The sequence below is a fragment of the Crassostrea angulata genome, unplaced genomic scaffold (assembly GCF_025612915.1).
Source record: "Crassostrea angulata isolate pt1a10 unplaced genomic scaffold, ASM2561291v2 HiC_scaffold_102, whole genome shotgun sequence".
In the NCBI taxonomy this organism is placed as follows: domain Eukaryota; kingdom Metazoa; phylum Mollusca; class Bivalvia; order Ostreida; family Ostreidae; genus Magallana; species Magallana angulata.
The window spans coordinates 35,947-47,806 of record NW_026441657.1 but is presented as its reverse complement, the minus strand read 5'-3'; the positions used below and the strand labels follow the sequence as shown (position 1 = coordinate 47,806).

Below are 11,860 nucleotides of genomic sequence, written 5' to 3'. Positions count from 1 at the left end.
AAATGTAAATGAAGATTATCTGAAACATTTCTGAAAATTTAGTGAATTTCGGAGAATTTTTTTTGGACCCCCCAGCCTCCTTAAATGTTTATTATACTTTTATGTTAAATACTGAAATCTGATTGGTTTAGACGCGGTTTGGTAATCCGTTCTATTACCCTCAGCGTTAGCAACACACTTGGCAACGGGCAACGGGTAACACAACGAATTGTTACATGCGCGTAAATTATGCGCGTACGGTTCGCCGTAGAATTCACTTCATTTATATATAAAAGAAGTAATTTTCTTTAAAAATAAGACATTCAGTATAATAAAATAAATAGTACCTGTTTGGGACGGTAACTGTTGAAATTGACACCCCTCGAAAACCATTGTTAACCTCCGCTTCGCGTCGGTTGACAATAGTTTTCTCGGGGTGTCAATTTCAACAGTTACCCTCCCAAACAGACACTTTTTATATAGTGTCTACTTGTATGCAAAGTTGTGGAAATATGACATTACAATATTTTTTTATTTGCTTTATAATTTGATTACTCCAAACTTTTGTACCATCTGTTGTTGTGTTCATTATGTACTAGCCTTTAAAGCCACCAGTAAAGCAAGATTTTTTAAACTTTGACTTAGATTTTTCTTTTATAGTCACTACGTCATGTGTTCAACTTCATACTGTATTAAAATCATAACTCAATAATTGTTCAAACTATAAATACTTGTTTGACTTCTTCAAATTATCAATTTCCATCAAAAAACTATCATTTCTGCTTTAGGTCCTATATTTTCAAAAATGGCATGTGACATGGGTCACAGATAAAATGAATGAACAATTTAGGTCTCCATCTTTATATTCAAGTGGTTTTCGGATGATTGACATTACTATTATTTCAGGTGCCAACCTCAATGAGAGAATTTCTTTTTTATTTGATTATAGACAGTGATGTTTGTTAACCAAATTCTACGAGGATCGCTCTACTTTGGAATGTCTGTTAAATGTTTTTTGGGAGTTGATTTTAATCAACTCTCCTATGCGGTTACTCTGGCAAACCGAAAGTGAAACAGTGGTTGGACCTAAGCACAAATCATCGATAATAAATACACTCAAGACGCGTGATCACTTCTATATTTGTGCCCATGGCGCATGAATAGGCTAAGTGTATTCACAAGAAATTGAACAACACATATTTTCAAAGCAAATATAAGGGGGAAAATTCACTGAATGTAAATATAACCATTTTAACAAGAGTTTGAACTTTAGGTTGCAATGTGACGTAGGCCTGTTTATATAATTGCTGGCCACTCAGCCATACATGTCTCTTTGAAATCAACAAGATTTGTCTGGCTTTGGATCTAAAGCTACGCAATAGGTGCATATTTCGCTTGAAACCAGTGTCATTTTTAACTGTTTTGACGCAAGAATTACATGTAGATAGTTACTCTGTACCGAAAGTCCAAGGTCTTGTTAAAATGGTTCTAAGGCCGGGTCAGATTGTCTTTCAGCTGCTTTATCCCATGTACATCTGCTGCTATACTCTTTGTGCGTCAGCCGATATACTCTCTGAGCGTCAGTCGCTATACCCTCTGTGCGTCGGTCGCTATACCATTTGTGCGTCGGTCGATATACCATTTGTGCTTCGGTTGCTATACCATTTGTGCGTCGGTCGATATACCATTTGTGCTTTGGTCGGTTTACTATTTGTGCGTCAGTCGCTATACCGTCTGTGTGACAGCCGGTATACCCTCTAGGCGTCCACAAAACCCCCCTCCCCCAAAAAAAGAACAACAAAAAAACAACAAAACAAAACAACAAAAAACAACCTACAATCACTGCATGGGCTGCAGCACTAGCACATATACTGTCATGAATGAGTTAGCCTAAATAAATGCAGCAAGATGGCTCAGTGGGATATTTGGTAGTTATTGTGACGTCACTATTACATTGAATTATACCACATAGTACAGCGAGACTAATACAACGCACAATGTTACAATAATTTGGATATTGGACATTAACCAAACCTCTCTGTTGTTCCCAGCAATAATAGGGATATTGGACATTAACCAACCTTTCTGTTGTTCCCAGCAATAATTAAGATATTGGATATTAACCAACCCTTTCTGTTGTTCCCAGCAATAATAAGGAAAATGGACATTACCTAACCCTCTCTGTTGTTCCCAGCAATAATTTGGATATTGGACATTCACCCACCCTCTCTGTTCCCAGCAATAATTAAGATATTGGATATTAACCAACCCTCTCGTTGTTCCCAGCAAAGTACGATTGTTAAGGCATTGCAGTGAAAAGCAACTTTCAGCGTCATCAAGTAAATATGCAATGTTTTGGTTGTTTCAATAGTACTCAATAAATAAAAAGGCAGTGTATAGTTTTTATCAAAATCTGTATTTATTTCTTCATACAAATTGGTAAGTGCGTAAATTCGTGCTTTTTTTAATGTGTTACAATACCGGTGATTGTAATGCAATGTGCAAGTAAATAAATATTGTTTTATACGATAGATTATATCTTTATTCAAGAGAATAATTTCAAATTATTTCTATATTTTACAACATCAAACTGTTTTAATACATTTTTTCCTGTTTTATGTAATGGTGTACAACAATACTTGATGAAATCTGATGAATAAAAATGGACTGTAAAATTAATATCAGGATACATAGACTAAGTGATAGAAAATCGACGTTACGTTTATCGTATTGGAATTCTAAACACCACAACTTGACAGGTCACTATGGTTATCATGGCCGTCAGGTGAGCAGACATTGAATATTTAGATGGCACTGTATGTTTAATATCAATTCAATTTTATGCCCGCCTGACATGAAATACTAAATTGACAACCAATGCTGTAATTGTATGATAAATATATCAGTGCATGAGACAGGTTTTGTCATGATTATACCATCACTTCTCTACTGGCCGTAACAATTAATGGTATACATACATCCGGCTTATGAGCCAATGAAAATGGTTTTATTTTCTTTTTTCTATTTACATAAAAAATTGTTAAATGTTACAAATAAAATCACGAATTTAAACATAAACTGAGTATCACAGCTGACAACAGAGGTAGGAGGCAATCAGAGTCACTGAGTATTATAGAGGATGAGATCCTGTTACACATAGTAGGCATCGTCCCTGTTTTCCGTCACGTCCGCGCTTTCCAATAATTGTTTCAGTTCGAGTTACGCGGTTTTCTTGGCCTCGCCGTTCCTGGCTTTGTTGGCCTCCGAGTCCTCGAAGTTCCAGTCCACGGGGGTTATCATCTGCTGCGTCTTCTTGTAGGTCCAATATGGCGTCATCAGAAAAGTGACGAGGATGAGCTGAATGTAGAGGAAGGAGAAGATGGAGAGCGGCATGGCTGACCAGATCCGCTCCCAGTGCTGATAGGTCAGATACCACATAAAGCACTCCACCACAGAACGAAGGTGGAAGGTGTGGACCAACATAAACTGATTGGCGTGCCAGAACAAGGAGTCTGCCTTCCCCGCCTTCAGTACGGTCCAACAAATGGCGGAAAATGGCGTGCTCATTTCCAATATAAGTCCTTTAGTACCAAAGCAGTGCGCCGCCTCCGTGACCATTAAGGTCGAGTAGCCAAGGAGTGACAACCAGTGGTGAATGTTCAGAAGAATACTGACCTTCCTGTAAACAATGTCCGAGATCAGAATGGCCCCGCACTCAAACACGAAGAAACCGACGGTCACGGTGAGGGCGAAGTAGCTGGTGGGGGATGTGGCGAACACCGGGTCCTTCTCCAGCTCCGTGTCCACGAATATAGCCCAGACGCCCACCACCGTGCAGAAAATACCGTACATGGCGCGGACCACCGCCAACTTCCAAAACATCTTCTCTTTCTCGCGCAGGTTCCGGTAGGTCCATGTTGTCATAGATACGAGCCCAGTTAACAAATACAGGGCAGCGAAGAACAGGAAAGACGCAAAAATAAAGGTGACCTTTACAGTCCATTTCCGATAATCTACTTCCGCCAGTGCGGGATGGATGTGTTCAACAAGTCCCATGTTGGTCTGAAACAGACGTCATGAAAATAATTAAATGCAGTAAGTATTCATATCAAGCAAAATTTAAGCGATTGAGAAGGATCCCCTTGCTTTAAAAAGCATATGTATTGAGCAATATGATAACTTTTATGAGCTATGACCCCCCATGAACGTCCGGGTACTATCCGTTGCTCTATTGTCCTATTGATAGTTCATTTTTAAACCTTTCTGTTTCACTATTAGTATTAGTCATTAAATGCAAGCCCAATCCTCTTGATAAGCGTTATCAGGGAGGTCGATGCATGTCAATCCTGAATCTCACTCTGGACTGGTAATCTACAGGACAGTTATATGAAGACTGTTGAATGTTAACAGCAGAAATCATTTTCATTTAATCGCATCATTTAACTTACTAACTTACAATTATACGATAAACCATTTACTTTGGTAGTTCATTCTGGTATAAAGGTAGCAACCATTGATGAAGACTACAGTAAATGATGCCAAAACAACCCGTGCCAGCAGGAAGTGTAAACATTTTCTGTGAATATTATCCTCATTGCCTGTATGGACCACAAATATATTAATTCACTCTTATTGTAACATCTCTGCACATTAACCTTAATGCCGATCTATGGAACGCCATAGCTGTCCTACGTGGCTATTTCATAGGAAGATGGCGCTTTATTATATTGTCACCGTGTGAGAAACTCTTATTTAGAGTGACATACTGTTTCTTCAATTTAGTGCTAAATATTTCTAATTAGACCTTCACCGCCGGACACTAAGATGTCACCTGTTATTTAACTAATTATATATCTTGAGTAATCCTTTAAATTAATTATTGTGTCAAGAATAACTCTATTTATTTACACCTGTATGTATGTTTTATCTATAAATTAGTCGTTATCCACAATGATCATCAGTTGGAGACTGGACCTTGTATTGTCTATGCCGACTGCATAGATCGTGTAGAAACGACAAGTTTGGATCGTTAATAAATTGTTATTCGACATACCGACTTGTGAATTTCTACCGGTCATAATATTATGCTGTGGTTATTTCATGTGAAGATGGTGCTTTATTAAAAGATGATGCTTTTTTATGAATATGGTGCTTTATTATATGATAATAAAGCACCATCTTCATATAATAAAGCCCCACCTTCATATAATAAAGCACCATCTTCATATCATAAAGCAGCATTTTCATATAATAAAGCATTATCTTCATATAATTAAGCACCATTTTCATATAATAAAGCACCATTTTATATGAAATAACCACAACATAATATAACAAAACACCATCTTCACATTAAATAGCCACATAAGGCAGCTATGGCGTTCCATACCGATCAGTACAATGTATACTTAGATGCCTGGTCAGTGCGGCGTGGGGTACTTCACAACATTTAATATTATTGAGAATCAAAGTCTGCATAAAGTCTAATTCTCAATGATTCAAATTCAGTAAATGACAGCGGTTTCGATGTACTTACTCTTAGAAATTTTGATTAAAGCAATGTTAAATATACCAAGGAGTATGTATACCAGTATCTAATTGAATGCATTAATATATTTAGTGAAACTAATTATGTCTGGATTCGACTTCTCAGCGGCTGTATGAAGACGTTCAAGTTGTTGTACATGTAGTCCCTATTCAGTCAATACAACTATGTTGTCAGTTGTTACTCAGCAAACAATACGCACTTAAATTCCTTTCTACACAGAACAGTCGCAAGTTTGAAGTACCGGGGGAAAATAGCATAAAACAGCACACTTTTTGATAAAGTCCTGAATGAAGATTTTCTTTAACGACAATTATTTTATAAGAATTAAACACTTAACTTCGTCAATTGACAAGTCACAAAAAGTTTCAAAAGAATATGTTTTAAAGTTTCTATTTTGATTTTAATCTTTTCCTTCTAAAAGCAAACTTAAAAAAAATGTCGGTCAATCTGAAACGAACGCAATGTGTACGTTTGGAGATAAACGAAATAAAAGTCGTTCTAGTTGAACAGATGGTTGCACTTGTGTTATATCCGCGTACACTTTGCCACCATTTACATCCCCTCAGGTCATTCTGACTTGTGTACAATCTTAGTAAGACGGTATAGGACACCTGTCGATATTAATGTGGATATAAGTTTATTATAATCAAAATACTTATTCGATTTTAGAATTCTCAAAGAAAGTGGGTCCACAAGATCGTAAGTTAGCAGCAATCGTCGACACGAATAACTGAGTGTAAGGATGTCAATAACCTCGAAATGCTACCGGCTCAAACAAAACTCGATAACTCAAATATATTTAAAGTAAAAGGTATATTTCTACCAAAAATTACAAGCTACAGGGTCATGAGGGTAAAGTTATATATTTTTATATGTAAATGCATATATATTTTTCAATGCAAATATATTTATTTATATAGTTAGCTGCTAATGTGTTATATAACAATTATGGGAAAGAAAAAATATAAACCGTTTAATATACTTGATTTCATTGTTTATCTCGATAGGACATACGTTACAACTAGGATGTGTCCTATAGACCACCTTAGAGACACAGTAAGCATTACCTTGTAAAATGTCCACGTATGTCCCTCAGTAAGGCCGGAATCGGACGGGTACGGAGTGTGAGAGGCAATCTGCCGGACGGAGGATAGAAGCTGGACACAATGGCCGAGTCCCGTGGTGAATCACGAGCCATGATAACACAGGGACGTGTGTACGGAGGAGATTAACATGGCGATATCAATTGTACACACAGGATATGAGCTATTTTTCGAACTGATAATCGTCCTCTCATTGTAACCCAGTCAGATTTAGAGACCACGTGACTGATATGCACGTCACGTGACTTATTTGGATAGGTACATGTATAGTTCATATAAAAGATAACGCAGTATCAGACAAAGTGTTTGTCAACAGTATGACGTAAGAGATTGCACCGAGACACCTCCTAAGTCAAACTAATTGCCGTGGACAGTGATAATACAGAGTGGAGGTGTACTTTAATCTAAGTTCATAACAGCTCTCTCGACATCTTAAAAGAGATGTTTAAATTTTACATGTTCGCCAGCCAAGGGTGACGATCCGCAGTGTTTCTCTCTTAACTAAATAAAGAAACGCCGTGGATCGTCACCCTTCGCCAGCGAAGATATGATTTTAAAAAGTTAGGGAAACATGAATAAACTGCCCAGAAATTGACACTTCATCAATTACACATTTATTTTACGATCTACACATTGACACTGGTTTGTACGAAAGCCCATTAAGCTCACTTTCGTAGGTAAACAAAATATTTTTTTCGCGAATTAACGCGTAACTTTTGCGATATTACGCGTAACTCTCGCGAATAAACGCGAGAGTTTCGCGAATAAACGCGTTACTTTCGCAATATAACGCCAAACTTTCGTATGTTCATTGTTTCATTTAGGAGCTATATGACTATAATTGCAAACTGTCTTTTTTTGACACACTTTCAGTAAAGTATCGTTACAAAGAAAATGCTGCTGTGTTAACATCATTATCCACAACTATTGACAGGTATTGTCCGTAAAAAATATCTTGTATTATTAACCAGTTTATTGGACATGTCATTGATATGGAGGAGAAATAAAGTGGGACCCAAAACAGAGCCTTGTGCGATTCCTGCAGTTATAGGTCTAGAATTTAAATAAAACCCGTCTAGTGCTACTCTTTAGACTCTGTCATATTTCAACATATTACCATTTATCCCACAAGACTCTAGCTTAAACAGCCGTCCTTTTGGTCATACTTTATCGAAGGCCTTTGAAATATCACAAAAAGTAAGCCTGACATCTTTACCTTTATATAAGTTATATGTTATGGTATTATTAATTTCAATAACTGGTTGACAGTTGAATCATTAGGTTGAAATCCTGATTGACATTTTATTAGGATATCATTTTCTAAAATAATGTATTAATATTTAAAAATGACTTTTTCCATAATTTTGTAAACTGAACTGATCAGGGATTTTGGTCTATAATTATTGACTAAATCTGGACGACCTGTGCTTTGAAACCGGTGTAACATTGGCATGTTTCCATAAGTTTGGGAGGCATTTTAATTTAAGTGATCTATTAAAAAGTTTTACAAGTGATTTGCATATAGAATAGGGTGTAAGTTTAGAATATTTTGGTGCTATACCATCTGGACCAGGGGGTTTTGTTAGCATTTAAATTCCTCAACTGTCTAACACGTCCTGTTCTGTAATAAATATATTCCCAATGGTACATGTATTTAGGGGGGGGTCAGACCCATGTTTTAAAAATTTGGGATAATAAAATAAAGTTTTGAATAAATAAGTAAAGTTTTATCCCCATTGATTCTTGAGATATTTGAGTTGTTGTTTTTAGTGCATCTGCTTTTTCCAACGGGTGAAGTAAAATTTGGCCGTGTCATCTTACAGGGGGTACAGGTTTATGTGTATTAGTAAGTAAGGAGATTTTGTTTGACACCACCATTTACCCGGTGAGATGTCTTTATCAAGTATTTGGGATGTGAGGTTTTGTAGTGTTCTTCAGCATTTCTGCCCATTGATATAACCTCATTTCTTAGCTTTCTGTAATGCTGCCAGTGATTTGGGCAATTTGTAAGTATTGCCTTTCTATGTATGCGGTTTCTTTTCCTATTTATTATTTCCTATTTATTAATTTAAAGAATTCAGCATGATTTAATTAATGACCAATCATCATCGGACACGCCATAGTTCTCGTAATATCAAATCTGCACCATCGGAATTTCACAGTTTAACACAAGCCAAGGACAGGTGCTTTTTTTCATCCGCCATAGATAGATACATAACTATGCGTGTATCTTTTATAAATATGTTTACATCAAAAGGCGGAGATTCGCCGTCTAACAACATTCCAACATCATTGAAGACAACTGGAACCCTTCGTGCATTTTCATGCCGGAACACTCTCAAAAATAACTTATGGAGGTGCTCTCTCCGGGCCCAGAATTATTCAACACCGATTATGGGTGTGTCGTCATCTATGTGTAATTTTTTCCACTAAGTTTAGTTTACAGCTGAAATGCTAGGAAAAGGGTTTATTAATGGTCTCGGTGAAATATGCCCAACAAAGTTTTGTTCATAATTTGAAACGTCGTGTGTTTGAATTATTTCCTGTCGTTAGCAAGACCAAGAGAAGATGAGGAATTTTAACGATTTTATTACTGTCAGTTAATTGCAGACTAGTTTAGTTGCTAAGGCGATGTTTGTTAACGTGATTAAAAATGATACAAATTATTGTATTAGTTATTTTATTGCATTAAAACAATATTTTATATTTTTTCAATGTACGTTTTCTCCTGATACCTTGGACACTTTGGAATGAAAAAATGGACAAAAGATGAGTAGTTTTAAGATGACACGATCTTCTTTTTATTAAAAATGGCGATATGTTATATAAAATGCAATAATACAAGTATGTTTAAAAACACAAACACACACAAATAAAATCCATTCAAATTTTCCTGCCTCTTAATGTTTAATTTCTGTTTATCTTGTTTTATTTTATTTTATTAAAAGGTCATTTAAATATATGGTATATGAAGGTGGCGACATTGCAGAAAAAATACATAAACCCGCGTCAGCGGGTTATGTAAAAAAAAATTTCTGCTATGATCTGACAGATGAATCTGTCATCATCATGATTATTTCGTGCAGTCCGTGATTTTTCTTAGGTTGTTGTAGGTTTCAACCAATCGATAAACGGGGCGTGTCGATTTCAGTCCTGTCAGTTTCTGTAGCTGATCTCTAGAGCTATAAACTAACTATACGTTTCCGTAAGAAATAGAGGGAATCATTCTCGGTTGATGTAAATAAAATGCATATATCTTAATCATTCTTTATTCTAACTGTTTAATGTCCTCATAGTTATTTCATAGACAAAGTTAAAACTTATAAGGTCAACAAAAGTCACTTGTTAAGTTTTTATTCCAGTAAAAACGCCAGTCTTTGTTTATTTGTTTTTTTTTTAAGTTTACTATAGTGAAATTCAGTTATTTTGACTATTAAACGTTTTTTGAAATTAATTTTCTATTTTTGTCTTCATATTTTTAATATTTCAATCACAAATTAACTTAAAATAGTAACAAACTAATAACATTTTTATTGACTTTATACAGTTAAATATTTGAGGTTTATCATTTGTGTAAAAGATGCTGCATTATAGCTTGTTAAAAAAAAATTAGCGAAAATAAAATGAATATGGAATAGAATTTGACATGCTAAAATATGTTTGACTCATATGCATAAATTTCTCTAAGTTTAACAATTCACACGAGATCGTATAAAACCATCAATGTCTCCTTGTAACTTAAGTATATAATACAATGCTCGCGTTCATCAAGTACTTCGAGTTATCTCAACCTAGATATGAATTTTATACATGTAGTGATTCATAATGTAAATACTCAACATTCTCACACCATGGAAGTTACATAACTCTTCACTTGTAATAATACCACAATAAACAATAACGTCTGAATCCATCAAATGATCCGCCACCGATTCAATGTTCACAGAAATGTGTTCACAGATTACACACAGACGGTCCGTCACAGAGATTGACCCCACAGAAACAGGACCGCCCCCGCGGCGGCTGCTAGGCTGTCTATGCTGTGCTGTACGCCCCGATTCTCTCTCTGAGACTCAAGCTTTGGTCCATTTGTCTGACCACCGTTCACGGGGCACCCTTTCTCCTCCACAACGTCAATGGGGGTGAATTTTTCCGACTTGATGACACTGTCCATTAAGTCCCACGACTGTTTGTTGTCGCTGAAGGCCGAGGACTGAAGGTCACTGACCTCGTGGAAGGTGTAGACCCCCGGGGTGTCTGTCTCCTGGAGGCCCAGGATCATGACGGCGCCCGCCTTCTCGAAGTTTGACGTCACGTTGAGCCAGTAGACGTAGGTCCCCGAGCAGGAGGACCTCGGACTCACGGCCTCGATGGTGATGTTCTGAAGGATCGTCGTATTTCCTTTAATGATACAGTACACTTGGAAGGAGGCGTCCGTCAACTTACTCTGTGTGAACTCTGTCACCTTCCCGTACACAATAATGTCCAGTTTGGACACCAGCTCCTTCGGGGTCAGTGTGTTGTTCTTGTCCACGAGGCACGCCCGGGCGGCGGACAGACAGAGCAGGCACGACAGTACACGAGCGTTCATTATCGCTGCTGTTGAGTTGTGGCTGAAGTTTCCACTGTTCAGGAATTCCTCTGTAATATATATGTACGACGCACAGCTATTCTTATACGTAATAAAAATGCGCCGAGTGAGTAAGGTGCCCAGGAGAGGCTACTGAGAAAGTAGATGCATGCTTATATCATAGAAATCAGGAAGTTTTTCAGTTTTTTTGAAAGATTAAAGCTCATTTTCAAATCCAAAATTATGGATGGAATTAAATAAGCTATTTTAAATACGGTTTTTCAATTTAAAATAAAAATGGCTTCATATTCAATTAAAAAAGGATACCTATTTTTCATAATTGAGCAGGTTTTATTTGTGGCGACTCCGTTAAACTGTTAGGGAAGAGGGAGTGAAATAGCCACAAGGGCTTCCATACCTGTCTTCAGGGATGCCAAACCTTTGAGGTAAACGCCCGTGCGAGGCGCGTGCTTGACTGCGGTGATTAATGGTCCAGACATGGGTATGAACGATGCAAACTCTAGAACAGAGAATTAATACACAGAAGTGAGAGTCAGAGACGTTCAAACGGTGTAAACTCTAGAACGGAGAATACACAGAAGTAAGAGTCAGAGACATAAACACGGCATAAACTCTAGAACGGAGAACTCATGAAGGGCA

At 37.0% G+C, this 11,860-nt stretch overlaps 2 protein-coding genes across 2 annotated transcripts; both read right to left on the bottom strand.

Annotated features, from left to right (window-relative positions):
* Positions 1–2,376: 2,376 nt before the first annotated feature.
* On the bottom strand, positions 2,377–6,806 carry LOC128169158 (protein CLN8-like). Its single transcript, XM_052835322.1, has 2 exons — positions 6,595–6,806; positions 2,377–4,041 (listed from the first exon to the last, which is right to left on the bottom strand). Exon 2 carries the CDS (start codon positions 4,033–4,035, stop codon positions 3,199–3,201), a length of 837 nt encoding a protein of 278 aa, XP_052691282.1. The 5' UTR covers positions 4,036–4,041; positions 6,595–6,806; the 3' UTR covers positions 2,377–3,198.
* A 3,338-nt stretch (positions 6,807–10,144) lies between these two features.
* Positions 10,145–11,761, bottom strand: LOC128169147 (uncharacterized). Its single transcript, XM_052835310.1, has 2 exons — positions 11,619–11,761; positions 10,145–11,271 (listed from the first exon to the last, which is right to left on the bottom strand). Exons 1-2 carry the CDS (start codon positions 11,698–11,700, stop codon positions 10,610–10,612), a joined length of 744 nt encoding a protein of 247 aa, XP_052691270.1. The 5' UTR covers positions 11,701–11,761; the 3' UTR covers positions 10,145–10,609.
* Positions 11,762–11,860: the final 99 nt, after the last annotated feature.

Coding starts and splice junctions, on each gene's coding strand:
- LOC128169158 (XM_052835322.1), bottom strand. CDS start 4,035: ATGGGACTTGTTGAACACATCCATCCCGCACTGGCGGAAGTAGATTAT.
- LOC128169147 (XM_052835310.1), bottom strand. CDS start 11,700: ATGTCTGGACCATTAATCACCGCAGTCAAGCACGCGCCTCGCACGGGC. Junction 11,272..11,618: donor TTTGGCATCCCTGAAGACAG/GTATGGAAGCCC, acceptor TATATATTACAG/AGGAATTCCTGAACAGTGGA.